Raw genomic sequence first — 19,570 nt, forward strand, 5'->3', positions numbered from 1 at the left:
ACCTCCATACAAAAATCTCTTTGCTTGGTGGGTGAAACAATGAAAAAAACGCCACCAACTGGAGGGAGACAGATTTTACGCCAAGATCAGCCTCTCTCTTCCTCTCTGCTGCAGTCGACTGCATGTTTCTAAAGTTGCTCTTCACCAACTTCATCCTGAGGGGGTTCCAGAAAGATGGCGGCGAGTGCAGATGGGATTTTATCTTGCTCTGAGTAACTTTTATCCCTCTCAAACTTATTTAAATGTAACAAAACTTGGTTTATAGTAAACACAACAGAGAGCAACGCTCAGTAAACCGTTAACTGGATCGGAAACTTGGCAAAAAAGAAGGCAGTTGCTAACTGACCACTCATACACCAGGGAGAAAACACCACCCGACTCCTCAGGAGAAGAAATGGAGGAATCTGGACATTCGGTTGATTCAGGAACTCTAGTCAATAGTCCTGCACCCAAAAAGACAGAGACAGAATTGTCTTAGCGTGAACTCTAGGTCAACATAATTGATGCTGTCACTATAAAGATAAACAAAAAAATTATACACGAAAACACATAAATAATTGTTGACCTCAAGATGACCCTGAATCATGCATATGAGAGTATCGGAGAGCTTAAACGTGCAACCACTGCAACCTCTGATAAATGTACTGCAAAGGAGAAGACCATCGCCGATATGCAAGAGCGCTTGTCGGAAGCAGAGTGATACCGTATACGGCGGTGGCTACGGCTTTGTGGTGTCCCCGAGGACCAGGGTGAGAATGTGAAGCACATAGTAAGAGACATCTGTAACCATGTGGTTCCGGACTTCCACGAAGGATATATGGCTGTGGATGCCGTTCATCGTATTGGGACAAAGCAAGATGCCATCGGCAGCCGCTCGATCATCATTCAGTTTGCTTTCCGCACAGCGAGAGATGCCGTTTGAAAGAAAGCAACGGAAAGCACCTTTCTGAAAGAGAGAAAATGTTGATTCGGTGAGGACCTGACTGCAGCACACAAGGCAGCAAAGGCAAAGTAGTGGCCTCTCGTCCAACAGGCCCGAAATCAAGGAAAGGGTGGGTACTACAGGGGAATCAGAGCCTTTTTCGCTGACAAAAAATAAATTAGACTTTGATTAGATTTGCTCCACCTTATCCTTATCCTTAGAAGCAAAACTAATTGATTCCTAGAATTGATTTGATCATTTAAAAATACACGTACAGCCTATACAACTGCAGAGGTCTTCATCGAGTACAATATTTCTAGAATGTAAAACTAAATGCTAGTCATATGCGTCAATGGTTGCAGATTAGTGTCTGAGCTGCAAGGTTGGAAGAAGCAATACATTTGTTTGGACTGTTTTTGATTTGTACATAAGAGTACGGTACTTTTTTTTTTTTTTTAGAGGTAGCCCCTTCCCCACAACAAACTGAGCATTCTAGTTTTGAATTGTGGTGTTATGGTTTACAAGTTAAGACTTCTGTTAATACAATTATGAAGCACCTTTTTATAGAGACACATTCATGCAAAGAGGACTATATATTTTTTTTAAATCAGTGGGGCAGTGACATTATCTTGGCCCACGGGACTAATCATTCAGCTAGGGTTGCAATTTATTTATATTTGTAACTTTTACCCCTTGTACGTGGTATCCAATTGGTAGTTACAGTCTTGTCTCATCGCTGCAACTCCTGTACGGACTCGGGAGAGGCGAAGGTCGAGAGCCACGCGTCCTCCGAAACACGACCCAACCAAGCCACACTGCTTCTTGACACAATGCCCGCTTAACCCGGAAGCCAGCCACACCAATGTGTCGGAGGAAACACCGTACCCCTTGCGACCGTGTCAGCGTACATGCGCCTGGCCCGCCACATTTTAGCAGACAATTTCAAAGGGACATTTTTGTTTACTCAAATAGACACCAATGGACATTTGCTAGTAGCGGTCATCAACCACATGGACAGATTATTTGTGTTGTGTAATATACTGTATATAGATACTGTTCTAGTCCTCCAAATTATTTACTCTAGAGGAAATTGAGGAAATGTTTTACATTTTTACGAGAAAATATCCATCCAGTCAGATTATAGTTGGTGGGGATTTTAATATTTTAATATGGTTTATTATAATGAGACTGATAGATTGCCCCATAGGCCTAACATTGGTGTGAACAAATTGGTGACTTTCTGTCAAATCCTGGACTTTATTGACATATGGAAAGTTAAAAATCCTGGAGAGAAACAATACACATGGAGTGAGAGAGATCTTCACTACAATCAAGAATGGACTTGTGGGTGATAACCTCTAGTCTTGAGCCCAACACTGTAGAGGTAAAAATACTGCCTGCAGTCCTGATGATCAAAGTCATATGGCTGACTGTAAGAATGTGCAGTAATGATGATAAGAAATACTCTGGTGGTTATTGGAAATTGAATAACTCATTGTTATTGCATGGTGATTGAAAAACTGTGATTAAGAATCTAATTTCTGTTTACTGAAATTTAGCTACCTCTAATGCAGAATAGGGGAAATATTGGGAACTGCTGAAATTTAAAATCCACTCAGCCTGTATTACTTATGGGAAATGGCTTGCTTTAAGAAGATGCGAGGTAGCTAAGCTCTCTGAGAAAATAGCTGATATCACACTTCATGAGAAAGAATCAACTACCGTAGATACATTTTATGAGGAAAAGGCTAGAGGAGCCTTCATAAAATCCAGAAAACAATGGCTTGAAAAAGGCAAAAAGAACAGTAAAAACTTTTTAATTTTGAAAAGAGGAGAGGGGAACTCAACATACTTCTAATAATTTACGATTAATGGGGTAACCTCTGAGGATAGAGAGTTGTTATCAGACTTTACCACTAAGTTTTATGAGAATCTTTACTCCTTAGATAACAGTTTGAGTGACTCTAAGGTTCTCCTTTATTCAATAGAGAATGTTAACTCGGTTAGTGAAGAATTCAAATCGGTCTTGTTGTCAAGATTTATCATTATGGACATCCGATATGGGGTTGCTCGACTAAAAAATAACAAATCTCAAAATTGTGATGGATTAACCTCTGAATTTGACAAAACATTCTCTGAAGAAATAGCAACATTTTTACTTGAAGCCTTTAAGGAGGCTATAAAGAAGGGAGAACTACCTGCCTCTCTGAAGCAAGGGGTTATTACTCTCATACATAAACCACACAAGGATCTCTTAATTATTGATAATTGCTGTCCAATCACACTCCTAAATGACGATTACAAAATTATAGACTAAATCTTTGTGAAAAGGTTTGATTGAATATGCTTGAATGATCTGATTGATGAATGTCAATCAGGATGTATGAAAGGGCACCATATATCTAATAATCTGAGGCTAGTGTTAGATTGAGAATTGTGATGTATTAGATGACTTTCCTGTTACCTGATTTTTAAATTTTCAGAAAGCATTTGATACGGTAAGTTACAATTTTATCTTTGATTACCTTAAACATTTGCAGTTTGGTCATTGTTGATGCTAACTCTGTATAATGGTGGCAATAGCTGTGTCAAACTCTGTCATGGAATATCCTCCATGTTTAACATTTACAAAGGAATACGACAACCTTATGCTCATTAGTTTATCAAAGTCAATTTGAAGGTATTTACATTCCAGGCCAGAGAGATCAAGATATCCCAACTGGCGGATGACACCTCACTTTGTTTTTGAAAGATGTCACAAGCTAGATTAGCATTGGATATCGTGAAGCTGTTCTCCAAAATCTCAGGTTTGGATTTAAATCTTTCCAAATGTGAGATGTTTGTTCTGAAAGGAGCTGTCAATCCAGCAGATTGTAACATCTCTGGAAAAAGATACTGTAACCTGCCTTGGTGTAAAGATAACCAAAAATCTTAAGGCTGAGAATAATCTTAATTATTTGAATCCTGTAACTGAATCTATAAAAAAATGTATTATCCTCATGGTTAGAGAGGGATTTAAGTCTTCAAAAGAGGGTGCTTTTATCCAAAACTGAGGGGCTATCTTGTGCATCTGATCTTTTTTCATCTATTGACATTCCCAAATCCACTTACTGTAGATAGAAAGGTTATTGTACAACTTCACATGGAAAAACAAGCCATATAAGATAAAAAAAGATGTTATCACCAACAGGGTTTGTGATGGCGGTCTAAATGTCTTAGACTTCACTTTCTTTAATTAGATATAAGTCAACTGGGTTAAAAGGTATTTCAAAAAACCTCAGTTTCTGGAATATTGTACCTCACTTTGTTTTTCAGAAGCTCGGAAGGCTTACTTTTTTACTAAAATGTCCCTATATTGTGGGTAAACTTCATGTGAAATTGGCAGCTTTTCACAAGCAGGTTTTAATGTGCTGGGCTTTGCTGTATAAACACAACTTTTCACCTCATCATCCGGACAGCTGAAGAAGTTCTGGGTTTGCACAAGCAAAGAATTTCTACACAAACTGTCAGAAACCATCTCAGGGAAGCTCATTTGTGTGCTCGTCATCCTCACCAGGGTCTTGACGTGACTGGAGTTCTGCGTCGTAACCGACTTCAGTGGGCAAATGCTCACATTTGATGGCCACTGGCACGCTGGAGAAGTGTGCTCTTCACGGATTAATCCCAGTTTCAATTGTATTGGGCAGATGTATGACGTTGGTTTAAACACCGTTTCCCATGCTCGTTCAATGAACCATAAACAATTAATGAACATGCACCTGTAGAACGGTCGCTAAGACAGGTCACAGTTATGAAAACTTAGGACACTAAAGAGGCCTTTCTACTAACTCTGAAAAACACCAAACGAAAGATGCCCAGGGTCCCTGCTCATCTGTGTGAATGTGCCTTAGGCATACTGCAAGGAGGCATGAGGACTGCAGATGTGGCCAGGGCAATAAATTGCAATGTCCGTACTGTGAGACCCCTAAGACAGCGCTACAGGGAGACAGGACGGACAGCTGATTGTCCTTACAGTGGCATCCAGAAATCACACCTGCAGGACAGGTACAAGATAGTAACATCAACTGCCTGAGTTACACCATGCAGGAACGCACAATCCCTCCCATCAGTGCTCAGACTGTCCGCAATAGGCTGAGAGGCTGCACTGAGGGTTTGTAGGCCTGTTGTAAGGCAGGTCCTCACCAGACATCACCGGCAACAACGTCGCCTATATTGCATATAAAGGTACACATTGACTTTATTGCTCAGTTTATTTAGACATGTTACATTTTTCACGACAGTCTTTTTCATTACAAATAAGACAGATACATCACTCTAGTCACTTTTGAAGTCATTAGTGTATTTCCTAAATTAGGGGTTTTAATGACAGTTTGACACAGTGGGGATCCAGTTTCCCTTTTAATGATAAAATGACATTATTATGCATTCATAAAAAATAACTGCTAAGGTAAAAATTCGGCACATAATAGTGGTTCTCTGTCCTTACCCTCTTGTAATCTTGCCTCAGTGCAATGTCAACATGTAATGTCCTGGCTCTTTCCCCATGAGTGCAGACAGACTTTGGATGCTTGACTCTCCATTGGTCTGTCCTGTTCTTAGAAAATCGCCTTCCTTTCTCTCCCTCAGCAACACTTCTTCCCCCTCTTCCTCCTCTCTCTGTGTCTGTGAGAATTGATGTCGACCGTTTCCTTCTCTCGTTCCCGCTCTCTCTCTGCACGACTCTGACTCTGCTTCTTTGTCCGAAGGACCATGTGAGTGAAAGCCATAAACATCTGAGAGGGAAGGAGAGATGGGGAGAAGGAAAGAAACAGGGCAATGACTGTGAAATACATACACACCCAGATACATACCAGTACACACGGAAGTGCTATTCCTTGGAAAGGGAATTAGCCACCAGGACTAAGTTGAAATAAGTTGTAACTGTTTTAGAGATATAAGAGATGACCATGGTCACACTGGTGTGGACAATTTATTGGCATTGTAATTATTATATATTTTTTGTCATTAAAAAAAGCATAATAAACTGATAATTCCCTGTGAGAGCCATATCAGGTCTCAAGCTCAGCTTTCCCAAAGACATCTGGGATATTTGAGGCTTAGTTTGATTTTTATTATTATTACTGAGGAAGTGAATGAGGTACACCCTGAGTTTAGAACATGGCTACTAGGGTCACCTCTTCCACGTTGATGTTTTCTTTGGCGCTCGTCTCAAATACCCGGACGCCAACCGACTCCCCGAAACGCATTGCATCCTGGGAGTCCACCTGCTTCTTGGAGGGGTCGTCATTCTTGTTCCCCACTGAGGGAGGGCGAGAGAAAGAAGTGGGGATGAATGAAAGATGTTTTGGACAGCATAGTACACTACATGACCAAAAGTATGTGGACACCTGCTCGTTGAACATCTCATTACAAAATCATGGGCATTAATTAATGGAGTTGGTTCCCCCCTTTGCTGCTGTAACAGCCTCCACTCTTCTGAGAAGGCATTCCACTAGATGTCCTTGCAGCAATCTTCTAACAAGAATCCATTCAGCCACAAGAGCATTAGTGAGGTCAGGCACTGATGTTGGGCGATTAGGCCTGGCTCGTAGTCGGCGTTCCAATTCATCCCAAGGGAGTTCGATGGGGTTGAGGTCAGGGCTCTGTGCAGGCCAGTCAAGTTCTTACACAACAATCTGGACAAACCATTTCTGTATGGACCTTGCATTGTGCATGGGGGCATTGTCATGCTGAAACAGGAAAGGGCCTTCCCCAAACTGTCGCCACAAAGTTGGAAACACAGAATCATCTAGAATGTCATTGTATGCTGTAGCGTTAAGATTTCCCTTCACTGGAACTAAGGGGCCTGAGTTCCATGGCTGAGCAGCCCCGGCTGCTCAGCCATGGAAATCCATTTCATGAAGCTCCCGACGAACAGTTCTTGTGCTGACGTTGCTTCCAGAGGCAATTTGGAACTCAGTAGTGAGTGTTGCAACTGAGGACAGATTATTTTTACGCACTTCAGAACTCGGCAGTCCCATTCTGTGAGCTTGTGTGGCCTACCACTTCACGGCTGAGCCGTTGTTGCTCCTAGACGTTTCCACTTCACAATAACAGCACTTGGACATGATTGTTGGAAAGGTGGCATCCTATGACATGACCGTGCTATGTTGAAAGTCACTAAGCTCTTCAGTAAGACCATTCTACTGCCAATGTTCGTCTATGGAGATTGCATGGCGGAGTGCTTAATTTTATACACCTGTCAGCAACGGGTGTGGCTGAAATAGCTGAATCCACTCATTTGAAAGGGTGTCCACATACACTATATATACACACAAGTATGTTTATCAGTTCACAATCAGGCATAACACTACCACATTGGACTGGAAGTCTAAGTCATTCCTCAGTGAATTTTCTTCATTCCTAATTTTCTATCTATTTTACTCTTCATCCATCCATCACCTCAGCACACCAAACTCACCTAGGATCTTACAGACGTTGTCACAGTTCTGAGTGATCTCATTAAGCCACCTCTTCACGTTCACAAACGACTCTGGGTTGGTGACATCGTAAACAATAATCACACCGTGGGTATTTCTATAATACCTGGTAGGAGAAACAGGGAGAAAGTGGAAAATAGCAAAGGATTGTAAAAGAGTACTGTATAAAAACAGGAAATCACTGCATTGTTTTTCGGGTGATAGTTATTGTTGGCTGGCACTTTGTCCCGGGCTGGTATCAATAGCACTTCACTGAGTTAATGACTATAAAACTGAAAGAATGAAACTAACTGAAATTGAGAGTAAATTCAAACCAACTATGGTGATAAACAGCGTTCGTATTGATGTATAGCTTCTATACGTGTAGATAGATCATTGATATAGATGATAGATTACGTTGAGGTGATGGTCCTGAAGCGCTCCTGGCCCGCCGTGTCCCAGATCTGCAGTTTGACTCGCTCCCCGTCGATGTCCACCGTACGGATCTTAAAGTCCACGCCGATCGTAGTGATGTAGCTACCTGCAGGCCAAAGCAGCAAGGTTAGAAACACACACAACATGCTAAGCACACATTCACAATCTTGATGAAAATATTTTTAAAAACACAGTTCCTAACCACTCGCATTCAAATGGTTTAATAGTATATATTGACCAGATAGAGAACAGCAACTCACCAGAGAAGGAGTTATCTGCAAATCGTAGTAGTAGACTGCTCTTCCCTACATCTAGAACAGAGAGGTCAGACAGGGATGAGAGGTTAGGTGATTAGGCCTTTCTTCATTCACTTCTGAGTAGACAGTATCAGGCTACTTACTGTCCCATTACTAGTAGCCTACATATGGCAAGCCACATCACTAGAGCATGGGTAAATGTTTTCAAATCTATCATATTGTCTGAAGAGTTAGCGACAAATAAGTCTCCTTTGTAAGTCATCAGAGCTGTAAGCTTGGTGAGTAAGTGAGGCATGTTCATCATAATCACCCAATGACAAGCAGATTGACTGATATTTGCTGTGTTACTAAGGAGATTAAGCCGTATTATTAGCAAAATTCTTTAAATCACAACTCGCACAATATGAGCTGCCTGCTGAACATCAGTGTAACAGCACGGCACACTTGAATTACACTACTATTTTAACACAGACAGAGTAAGCACTAAGGGACCACAGGAACTTTGTATGAAAATGGAAGTTAAGATGCACTGACTGGAGTCTCCAATGATGAGCAGTTTGAAGAGATGGTTGTAGTCCTTTCCCGGCCCCGCCATTTCTGCAGACAGTGCTGTTGGTTTCAGTAATCCTCTCCCAATAAATGCAGTTCCACAGGAACAGATTCCAGTCTTCCCAAATCCCAGGATGAAACAGTCTCCCCCCCAACGCTACCAGTTCAGAATGGAAGAAGATTTTGTACAGAAAACATCCACAAAACACTTACATTGCAATTTCATTTCCAGTTGATTTCCCAGATCAGTTCCAGTCCAGAATTATTATTCAATATTACAAACTATTCCTGTTACCTCACAAGTGCAATAATTACCAGTTAAATCAAGCGTATTTCCAGTTTAGTACATGGCATTCAGTTGTCGTGCTTAGGCCTCGGTTGGTTCTGGTTCCACCTCAGTTCCAGTTCCTCCCACTAACTCCAGTAGGGGATTCCCAGTTATTTGCAGCACCACATTCCGACTCATCACAGGTTTACCTAAGTTCTCTTTCCATCAGTCCGGTAAAGTGTTTTTCCCCCTTAAAGTTGGGCTGCAGTGACAGACGGTGAAGGACTTCTGACACGTTAAACTCTACACATGGGCAAAGAGACTATCCTCGTCAAATTGCGTTCTGGCAGTCAGTCACTACATCCATGAGCGTCTGAAAGTGCTCAGTTGTTAGTCTGTGTCCAAGGTAGATGGATTGTTGTTGCTCGATTAGCTAATACTTAGATATTCCAGTGGGTAGCATACGGATGTAAGGATTCACGTCACTGCTCTTCTCAGTTACCACTCTTGCTTATCCCACAGTCTCACTGTCATCTCTGCGTCAAGTTATCACGCACCTCTTACAAGAAACAAAATAACAGGCAGAGGGGCCAAGCAGAGAACAAGCAGAGAACAAAAGCAAAAATCTGAGAGGATGAAGTTCTTCCTCTTTCAATCTACAGTCCATGCAACGTTTTCATCCATTGAACTGCTTCGGTCTCAATCCCTTGGTTTCACTTCCTCTCTGAGCTATGGGCGGAGAAATGGTGGGCGTATTTGGTTTGTTTCAGGCTTTCCTCAGCTCCCTTCTTTGGACCATACCCTGAAAAAGAACCATCTGTATGGAACATTTATCAATGACAATATACAGAGACAGAGTGAGGAGACAGTCTGTAGTCTGTCATTGTCAAAACTTCCCTGACTGTATGCCAACCCGGTCCCTGTATGCACCCTCCCTTTCCTGTTCACTAGAACAGCTGTCTCTAAATTTAACGTTTCCAACCGTTTGCCCTCTCTCCACACACTCATTAAATATAGGCCTATATTAACCACATGAAACATCAGCTTGCATGTATGGTTGAAGGTGAGCTGGATTGGGAAGAAGTTAAAACAAACGTTGGGGGTAATGTTATATGGTTAAATAGTAGAGAGGATATAGGTATCATAGAAACATACTTTTTCTTTGATATTCACTTAGTGAGCAAAGTATTTTCAGGGACAACTCAAGAATCGCTCATGTCTGTCCGCGTCGCCGATTTAGGGCGAAAGAATAAAAAAGACTGAGGACAGTTTTTTGTTCCATAATAAAAACAGGAAAGAGTACAGGGGGCGAGCAAGTTAGTTCTTGAAATTGAATCCTGACACATTGGTACATAGTTAAAATACTTGCTAGGGCTTCTCCTTCATCGTGATTAACAATGAAAACATTACTGAAAATCCTGGGAAAGTGTCCCTCCCTATCCCTACAATCGTCAGCTGTCTGAGAAAAACAAGTTGGCTAGGACTCAACAATAACACTCGTCGTAAATTAGGTACAATCGCAAACAATTCAAAAACAGTTGATGACACAAACCACAACGTTTGATTTAGTTTAAACAATAGAAATGTGGGTTTAACACACTTACCTACCATGTAACCAGGGGGCATTATCAGCAGCTATGATCAGCAGTGACTGTCTGAGCAGAGGCTAGATTCGTTTGTATCCGGGATCTTTGGGGATTGCCATGAGCAAGCCGCTCGCCCACAGACGAAGTTAAAAGTTACTTTATCGTGGAAATTTGATAAACGCAAAACACAACTCGGCTAGATAACGGGTATAGGAATAATTCCTCTAGCGTAGCTAAATTTCTATGCGTATTTCAAACGCGTCGTGCTACAAAATGATCAATTGCGATCACCAAAACGATGACTTGTGCAATTGGTCAGTCCGAAGAAGAAATGCCAGGATCTGTTGACCGTTCCAGACGTCTTGGTTCCGGGGGGGGATGACTCAGGAAAGTTCGGAGCCTTAGACTGGTCCACGGCCCGACGTCTTCAGGCCACACCTGAGTGTTGTTGAGTTACTTTCATCCAAATCATGTGCTTCTCCCTCCTCTCTGTTCATCCCATCTCCCTTCTTGCTCAATGTGCTTTATCTTGTCTCATCAATACATACAAAAAACGAAATAGGGCTGTTTGTACTATACTTGTTTAATGGGATTATTGTAGTATTTGGCAGGGTTACTTACACTCGCTGCAAATATGAAATAGGAAAACTGGGGAGGGAACCCAATATTCTAGAATTCTAAATGGAATAATCCAAGACTTTATGTAGACAATACATACAGATATTTCAGACAATTTATTCCTTCAGAGCATAAAACCGGGACAAATTTATCAAGACTGAAGCACAGATTTGGAAAAGTGATCAAAATATTTTATTATCATAAAAAACATGAATCCTGGAATGGGAGTCCTTAGAACAAGAGAGGCATGAGCAAAGGTACAGAATAGTGAAATACAAGTATCCAAGACAGCACATTATGAGCTTAAATGGGGTTGTGTAGGTGTGTGTGTGTGTCCTCAGAAAGACAACGAGAAGGTTCTGTAGGACAGGTTGGTGAATACGTCTATCTGGTGACTGCTTCCACCTACTGTGAGCACCTGGAACAGCAAAGACAACAGAACACAACATGACAACCACGTCCTTCATACACTGAAAGCCACTACTGTCCCTGCTTAACAAAACTCAACCATATCGACAGACCATATCAATTATACCATGTACTGAAGCTTTGATGTGGACAAAACTATTTATTACATTGTAGTCATTAGTAGACGCTCCATACCACAGTGCCTTACAGTAGTGAGTGCATAATAACTTTACTTTTTCGTACTGGTACCCCATGGGAATCGAACCTACAACCCTGGCGTTGCAAGCGCCATGGTCTACCAACTGAGCCACACAGGATTTGTGAACGAGAACAGGTAGACCACAAGCGGGACAAGCAAAGAAGGAAATTTAACCTGAGGGGTTGGATGAGTAATGTAGTGTTCAGATGGTTTGTCTAAACCGACTCTCACCCTGTTATCAGTGCTGTTGAGGTTCAGTGCCAGCGTGTTGAGGGAGTGGGGGGTGCAGGGGATCTGAGCCTTTACCTCTCCCCCCAGGAGACAGTGGGACACACACTGGCCCTCGCCCACCGACAAGATCTACAGGCGGGAGAGAGGTCACAAATACACACACACAAACAGATGGACTAGTGTCTACAGTTGGAAAAAGACAAACCAATAAACTATTTCTCCCTTCACACACAGTCTGACCCACACACACCCTGAAGATTACACACACACGTCTCACCATGTCCTGGTAAAAGTTGGCTTGTCGCTGGCATCCGGAGAGAGGGAAGATGGAGGTGGGTGACATGGAGCGGAGGTGCCATAGAGAGAGGGATGGGCCTCCTCCACAGAGCTGGTGAGGGAAAATAAGGGACAGGGGTATGGGAGAATTATTTAATTACATTAAAGGAGATCAAATTACAGGAGGAAAATGCTGAGTAATGTTACAGTATCTGCATTGCAAATAATTTCATCCTGAAGGAGTAAACGACAACAGCGCGAGGCATTCCACAGGTGGAGTTGACCTTGGCGACTGTTCTAACGCATCGCCACGGCAGCCACACTGATAACATAAGTGCCACATTTCAGACTGAGATACTGAACAAGTCATTACAATTTCTAGAAAGAGAGAGAGCTCATCCTATGGGGAAGGGACTGTTGACTAATTGCAAGGGCTGCCCTTTCCTCACCATCCAATCAGACTCTGTCGTCAGGCAGCTGATCCACTTGCCATATTGGGGGCGGGCGCATTCCTAGGAAGAGAGGGGGAGTGAGACAGAAGGGAGAAAGATTTTGTTTGTAGTTTGATGTGTATTTTGTTCAGCAATCTGCAGAAAGGTGCCATATAATATGGATGTCAAACATTCAGCCTGTTGCACAGGCCCTATGCAGGCTCTAGTGAAGACCACCTGTCTGGTTAAATTGTGTTAAGGAGCATTTTGTCATCACTAAACCGTTAAACAAGTGATAATTGAAAAAAAAATGGGTTTTCTTGATTTACTATCATCCTAAATTAAGATAATTATTTTGCCATATCTAATTAAATGTATATTACCCAACTACACAAGCTAATGTTTTGACCACATGAAATTGGGGGGGGGGGGGGGTTACACATCCTTTTACCTTAGATTGGTGATGTTATTATAAAAAATGTATAGTCAACACGATGACAAAATATCAATTGCTTAAAACATATCAATATGTTTGGTTTTGTACTGCTGATTTTGTCATACGCGCTGGGGTTCGCAGGACTTAGGCAGCCATAATTTCCTTTCTGAAATGGAAGTTCTCTATAAAAGACGCTAACCACACACCAATGCACAAATTTGACAGTCAAACTATCACTTAAATAGCAGCCAACCGTTGTCACTGTTGATATCATATCCTATGGAGGGTTGTGATTAGTTGAAGTTAACAGAAAGCCCCCCCCCCCCCCCCTTTCCATGATGGCAGCCTCCTGAAATCAACATTCCAAAATATAGATAGAAGCCTTCTACACATTCTCATCTAAACAACAATGTATAGGTTATTCCAAGTTTCCATGTGGCCAATAGTGTTAGATCAAAACAGCGCGACACCCCAAACGTTCGCCCCGTTCTATTGATTCCAGCGTGATATCGATGGAATTGATTAACAAAAAAAAGTATGGCGTTATACTTACCGCGTTGGCGACCCACTTGAATCAAAATACAACTTCAAAATGTAGCTACCTGTCTTCTACAAATTGTCCTTTAACCAGTGGTGTATACATTATTCCCAGATTCCGTGTGGTTTTTGAGCTGTGTTAGTTTTAACAGGACATGCAACATTATTACATTTTAGTCATTGAGCAGATGCTCTTATCCAGAATGACGTACAATAGTGAGTGCATACGTTTTCTTACTTTTTCGTACTGGTCCCCTGTGGGAATTGAACGCACAACACTGGCGTTGCAAGCGTCATGCTTTACCAACAACCTCATCTCCCTCCTCTCGTGCAACAATTGATTTCAACGTGATAATCGATAGGAGTGACTGACAAAAACAGTGTTGAGTTTGTCTTTCTGTTTTGGTGACCCCTGTACCAAAATTCTACATTACAAAATGTAGCTGACTGTTCTGCATGTTTTCCTTTAACCAGTGATGTAAAAATACATCCAGTTTCCATGTGTATTTTGAGCCATGGTTGTTTCAACTGTGCATATACTCCCCGCCCCATCGATGAGTGATTTAATGTCACTTGACAAAATACAGGGTTTTTGGTGCATGTGCAGTTTATAAGGTGCTCCTTGATTACCATTGTTGCACACGTATCAATATGTCTGGTCAACAGAAAGCAACAGCATCATTTTCAACTTAGTTTGAGGAATATTTAAATGGAACTTTCAACATTAATTTCCAATGGTATTGTACTTAAATCGGGTAACAACTGCTTAATTAGTACAAAAATAGGTGGAGATTGATTTATTTTGATGATATACCAGAAATCACCAAAACAGGTTATAGACATGTTATAAACACATAAACATGTTTTTGGTGAAGAAAAAAATAACTGAAATATACTTTTGTATGTAAGAAATGCTACATTATAACTTCTGTACATATGGAGGGTAGGGGCAGGCACCCATCCATCCCAATATCTTACCTCATATTTGTAGACTTCAATGCAGTGCACGGATTGGCCGGTCCTGTGGTCTGTAGGCGGAGCTCAGAGAATGAGATACATGACAACACTACAGTATAATGTAATACAGCCATGCATTGATTCCAGATGTGTCAGTGACTGACAAGGGAACCTGAAGCAGTAATAGGTTGCTTCATCCGTCACTCACCCCATATCCTGACAGCGCCGTCCTCACCCCCAGAGAGGATCTCCCCCTCCCTCTCTCTCACACTTAGACAGTGGATGTAGTCTGTATGACCCTGCAAAACTGACTGGGGAAGGGAGGGAGAGCAATAAAGAGATTGAACATAAAGGTTAAGTGTGGGATAGCGAGAGAGAAGGATGAAGAGAGAAATAATTGGAAGAAAGAAAGAAATTAAAAGAGATGTAGCAACAAATAATATTTATATAAATGTTCAACATCACATTGCTGAATCTTGAAACACAATCGAAGAAATGAATTTCTCTCAAACCTTAAAGACACCACTTTCCAGATCCATTATGTGGATGTTATTGTCCCCTCCACCAATTACTAGACTGTTCTCCTGAGAGCGAGAGAGAGAGATAATTAAATAGAGAACTTGTCTCAGTACAGTGAGGTACTTAATGAATCTGAAAAGTGTCTGCGTACTCACTGTGGGATTGACAGTCATGGCATTGATCTCTGGGATCTCCAGGCTGGATCTGCAAAGTGGATCATTTATGAACATACTCACTTGTTGGCTACAAGCATCAGACAGCAAAGACAATCATCTGGAGATAAAATAACCAACACAAATGTACACAGTCCACACACAGACAAACTTTCATGTGTTTTCTCAAAACAAATGTACGGCCGAGTGGTGCCTTTACTTGTAATTTGGCCTCCTTGTCCAAGCAGCCTTGGTATTCTGGGAGAGAGAGAGACACAGGGTCCATCTCACATACACTCATAGACTGTATAGAAATACATACTGTTCACACTAAACAGCCATTCATTTTGGTAGGCTTGCTTTATCTTGTAACGGCCTTACCCGCTTGATAAGCTCCGCCCAGCTCCATGCACTGATCTCTCCATTGCCGGCACTCAGGAGGTGAGAGTCCGTGGAGAACAGAGAGAAGACGGGCCCCTCGTGAGCTGAGAGAGAATAAACGAGTGAGGGGGAGAAATACAGAAAATTAAGAAATAGAAGAGGGGTAAGAGGAGCAGACAGAGAGACAGGTGTCACAATCTAGGGATGAAGGGTGAGATACAGCATGTCTTGAAAGCTATTTCACACTGGTGTTCAACCATAAAGTAGCAAGTAGAGAATGTTTCAACACATCAAAGGAAAGAGAGACTGACCAGTAAATGTGAGGATGGGTGTCTGGCTCAGATCTGTAGCATCTGGGCTAAGCGCTGAGGAGAGACTGGGGAAAATGATTAAAATAGCAATTTACTGTAAAGAACCCAAGTAAATAGGATACATTGGACGTGGGCGTCTCAGATAATAATGTGCTTTATCCATTCAAACATTTAAATTATACATGTTTATTGCAGAGACAGGCTGATTACATGATCTCTGTTCATATCATTGAAGTGCAAGCAGCCAGTAAACGACATGTCCTCGACTTCGCTCGGTCTCACCTGAACACCGCTATCTCGCCGTAGTTGTTGCCGGCGGCCAGGAAGCGCCCACAGGGAGAGAAACTCTGGGAGAACACGGACATGTGGAGGTGCTGGACGAAGAACAGTGACACATAGTTAATGTAATTAAGATATCAGATTTTTTTTAAACAATAGCAACATTTTAAAACATATTGAATGGGTATGATACAAATAGTGCTAGCTAGATGTTTAACGTTACAGTAACATTAGCTAACTAATGTAGATAGCTAGATGACTAATAACATGTCTGTAAGCGTTCATGTAGCTAGTGCAAACTAACTTAGCTACGATCACATTGCTAGCGATCGTGTTATCGGAACAGGCGACTTGATTTCCGTTGATTGCATAACTATTCCTGATATGGCCAGAAGAAAACAGTGTAAATACATAAACGGTAGAAACTGTTACCTCGACAGGACCCATTGCGCAGACGAATATACAGTTTTAAGGGTCAGAAAATCTAAATATTGTTGAACTAATGTTTGAGAATGTCGCGTTTCCCATTTAAACCAGTCGCCAAAAGATGACGTCAGAGCACATTTTACAAGCATTCTGGGACATGAAATCGCGGATGTGATAGAAGCCACAGATAGAACAATGAGAATGAGACAGATAATACTCTTTTTTCCAAAACGACTGGTCTATATCTTAACATTATTACATGTGAACTCATAGCTGTCAAAGATTGTGTGACACCATCATATTATGGTATTCCAGTAAAAGAAGAACTTACATATTTAGGCATAACCATTACAAAGGATCAGAAGTCTAGAGGCTTACTAAATTTTAACCCTCTTATAAAAAAAACAGAAGAAGCTAAATCAATGTCTACAGAGGGACTTATTTTTAAAAGGTAGAGTCCTAATAACCAAGGCTGAAGGTATCTCTAGACTAACATGGTGCTCTATCTTTATATCTTGACAGTAAAATAAGCAAGGAGATAGACCAGATGCTTCTCAACTTTCTTTGGAGAAACTGTACCCATCACATTAGGAAAACTGTTGTAATGAACACTTATGAGAATGGTTTTCTGGACTACTACTTTAAATAATCATTTTAAGATCAATTGGATAAAACAATTCCTATGAAGATGCACTTCTATGCGGATTTTTTTTCTTCTCATCATGTGGCCTTAACTTATGTTGGTTTGCAATTATAATATTGACAAAGTTCCAGTGATACTTTCTGCTTTTCATCGACAGGTTTTCTTGTCATGGTCCTTAATTTCTAAGCACAATTTTTCTCCAGACAGATATTATATATGGAATAAATGGGATATATTGTATAAAAATACGTATTTGTTTTTAGAATATTGGTTCCGAAATATCCTATTGGTGAGCCAACTGGTAAATGCAGAGGGTCTTTTACTTAGTTATAAGGAATTCTTATCACTTTACACGGTCCCTGTAACACCTAACATTTTTGCAATTGTTTTAGATGCCATTCCCTCAGGTGTTGCTTTTTATTCATGAACATGTCAAGACCAGACCCTCAGAGCCTGCCTTCCATTACCCCTGTTGACTCATCTGTAGGAAAGATTTGTTTCTCTTTTGGTCCATTCAACAGCAGAGCAATACGAACCTTGTTTCAGCAGGATGTTGTACCTATACCTTATGTCATGCCTTATTGGAATGGATTTATTGATAATATCTGTTGGAAAAAAGTTTGGATGTTGCCACACACATTCCTACTTGTTAACAAAATTAAATAAGTCTCCTTTAAAATTATTCATGAATATTATCCTGCCAACCACCATATGAAAAAGTTTAAGGAAAACATCAACTCAAATTGTACCTTTTGTAATGACCACCCAGAAACAGTGTTGCATCTTTTTTGACATTGTATTCATGTAAGAAAACTGTGGCAAGACATCAGTAGATTTATAATTGAACACATTTCTGAAGATTTTACACTATTGTGGAGAGATGTACTGCTTGGATTCTTTACCTACAATAGAAATAAGCTGAAACAATTTGATGTAATTAATTTCATTATTCTTTTGGCCAAATTTCAGATTGACAAATGTAAATTTACAAACAACACATTTTCTTACCTTACAAAAATAAAATGAACTGTTTTTTTAAGACATACTGTTAGAATTATAAGTGGATGTATGTCCCTTAAGTCCTTGTATAATGTGATATTGTACCCCCTAGCCCAATTGTCCTTTGTATATTATTGATATATACTTGTGTTCACACATGTACTTCACACAACACACATGTACACACACACAACACTTCCTGTATTGATTTGATGTTAATTTAAAAAATGAAGGAAAAATTAAAGAAAGGAGAATGAGACAGATATTTCACCGGATGTATTAATGTGAAGCATCCTGTTGGCGTTTCCATTCACTACCACATATGGTGATGACAGGAGTGCAAGTGGAAATGACAGGCTCTGGTCTATCTTGGATAGAACATATTTGTCGAGGCTGTGATTGCACCGGGAAAACTATAAGAAGTTGCATTTTACCATCAGTAGCTAGGTTTCCATCCAATTTAGAACATTTTCATGCGAATGTGCTCAAATCTGCATAAAAACAATATGCACATTTTCCCAGAAGAGATGTTTCCATCAAATTGACTTGTTGCAGATACAAATATGTGCGTGATTAGAGTGCACATAAAAGTACTTTCCCCGGTGAAATTCCCATGTACCGAATAAACAATACAAGTGAAATGGGGGTTCATCGCATTTTCAACTGATGGTTTTGTCGTAAAAAATGTTGCGTTATATAGCAAGTCTGCCCACTCTGGTATTGGAACGTGGGCTCTAGCTAACAGCTCACAGATAAATGCGGGTAGGCCAGCCTACATGAGATTATGGACAAAAGAGCTCATTTATTTTTATTCGTCAAACGACAGCAAAGCATCGATGATCAAATAAAATTGTATTGGTCACATTTACATGGTTAGCAGATGTTAGTGCGAGTGTAGCGAAATGCTTGTCCTTCTACTCCCGACAGTGCAGTAATATATAACAAGTAATTTAACAATTTCACAACAACTACCTAATACACACAAATCTAAAGGGATGGAATAAGAATATGTACATATAAATATACGGATGAGCGATGACCAAGCAGCTATAATCAAGATGCAATAATGGTATAAAATACAGTATATACATATGAGATGAGTATGTAAAATATGTAAACATTAAAGTGGCATTATAGTGACTAGTGATCCATTTAGAGTGGCCAATGATTTCGAGTCTGTATGTAGGCAGCAGCTTCTCAGTGCTAGTGATGGCTGTTTAGCAGTGTGATGTCCTTGAGATAGAAGCTGTTTTTCGAGTCACTCGGCCCCGCTTTGAACAGGTAGTGGCTCA

At 40.8% G+C, this 19,570-nt stretch overlaps 2 protein-coding genes across 8 annotated transcripts; both read right to left on the reverse strand.

The window, feature by feature from the left end:
- Window positions 1–5,141: 5,141 nt before the first annotated feature.
- Window positions 5,142–10,974, reverse strand: si:dkey-16l2.16 (ras-related protein Rab-35). Of its 7 annotated transcripts, none has more exons than XM_031827078.1 (8): window positions 10,498–10,970; window positions 8,937–9,691; window positions 8,607–8,778; window positions 8,076–8,126; window positions 7,798–7,921; window positions 7,383–7,507; window positions 6,097–6,221; window positions 5,142–5,694 (listed from the first exon to the last, which is right to left on the reverse strand). In XM_031827078.1, exons 3-8 carry the CDS (start codon window positions 8,665–8,667, stop codon window positions 5,545–5,547), a joined length of 636 nt encoding a protein of 211 aa, XP_031682938.1. In that variant the 5' UTR covers window positions 8,668–8,778; window positions 8,937–9,691; window positions 10,498–10,970; the 3' UTR covers window positions 5,142–5,544. The 7 variants fall into 7 exon arrangements, with proteins under 7 accessions (XP_031682938.1, XP_031682941.1, XP_020341771.1 ...); XM_031827081.1 differs by having other exon boundaries at window positions 8,937–9,706; window positions 10,498–10,954; XM_020486182.2 differs by having other exon boundaries at window positions 10,494–10,954.
- A 288-nt stretch (window positions 10,975–11,262) lies between these two features.
- Window positions 11,263–16,776, reverse strand: thoc6 (THO complex 6). Its single transcript, XM_020486163.2, has 13 exons — window positions 16,643–16,776; window positions 16,214–16,305; window positions 15,932–15,996; window positions 15,621–15,724; window positions 15,460–15,497; window positions 15,243–15,291; window positions 15,081–15,152; window positions 14,777–14,879; window positions 14,590–14,639; window positions 12,657–12,719; window positions 12,209–12,319; window positions 11,932–12,060; window positions 11,263–11,511 (listed from the first exon to the last, which is right to left on the reverse strand). The coding sequence occupies exons 1-13, from the start codon at window positions 16,655–16,657 to the stop codon at window positions 11,431–11,433; spliced, it is 972 nt and encodes a 323-aa protein (XP_020341752.1). The 5' UTR covers window positions 16,658–16,776; the 3' UTR covers window positions 11,263–11,430.
- Window positions 16,777–19,570: the final 2,794 nt, after the last annotated feature.

Source organism: Oncorhynchus kisutch, linkage group LG6 (assembly GCF_002021735.2).
Source record: "Oncorhynchus kisutch isolate 150728-3 linkage group LG6, Okis_V2, whole genome shotgun sequence".
Classification (NCBI taxonomy): Eukaryota; Metazoa; Chordata; class Actinopteri; order Salmoniformes; family Salmonidae; genus Oncorhynchus; species Oncorhynchus kisutch.

What these genes read in the sequence shown, in the direction of transcription:
- si:dkey-16l2.16 (XM_031827078.1), bottom strand. Translation starts at nt 8,667, where the DNA reads ATGGCGGGGCCGGGAAAGGACTACAACCATCTCTTCAAACTGCTCATC. An exon ending in TGCAGATAACTCCTTCTCTG is followed by an intron (nt 7,922 to 8,075) that starts GTGAGTTGCTGT and finishes TTTGGCCTGCAG; the next exon opens with GTAGCTACATCACTACGATC. An exon ending in CAACGTCTGTAAGATCCTAG is followed by an intron (nt 6,222 to 7,382) that starts GTGAGTTTGGTG and finishes GCCCTCCCTCAG; the next exon opens with TGGGGAACAAGAATGACGAC.
- thoc6 (XM_020486163.2), bottom strand. An exon ending in CGGCGCTGTCAGGATATGGG is followed by an intron (nt 14,640 to 14,776) that starts GTGAGTGACGGA and finishes CTCCGCCTACAG; the next exon opens with ACCACAGGACCGGCCAATCC. An exon ending in CCAACTTTTACCAGGACATG is followed by an intron (nt 12,061 to 12,208) that starts GTGAGACGTGTG and finishes TCCCGCCTGTAG; the next exon opens with ATCTTGTCGGTGGGCGAGGG.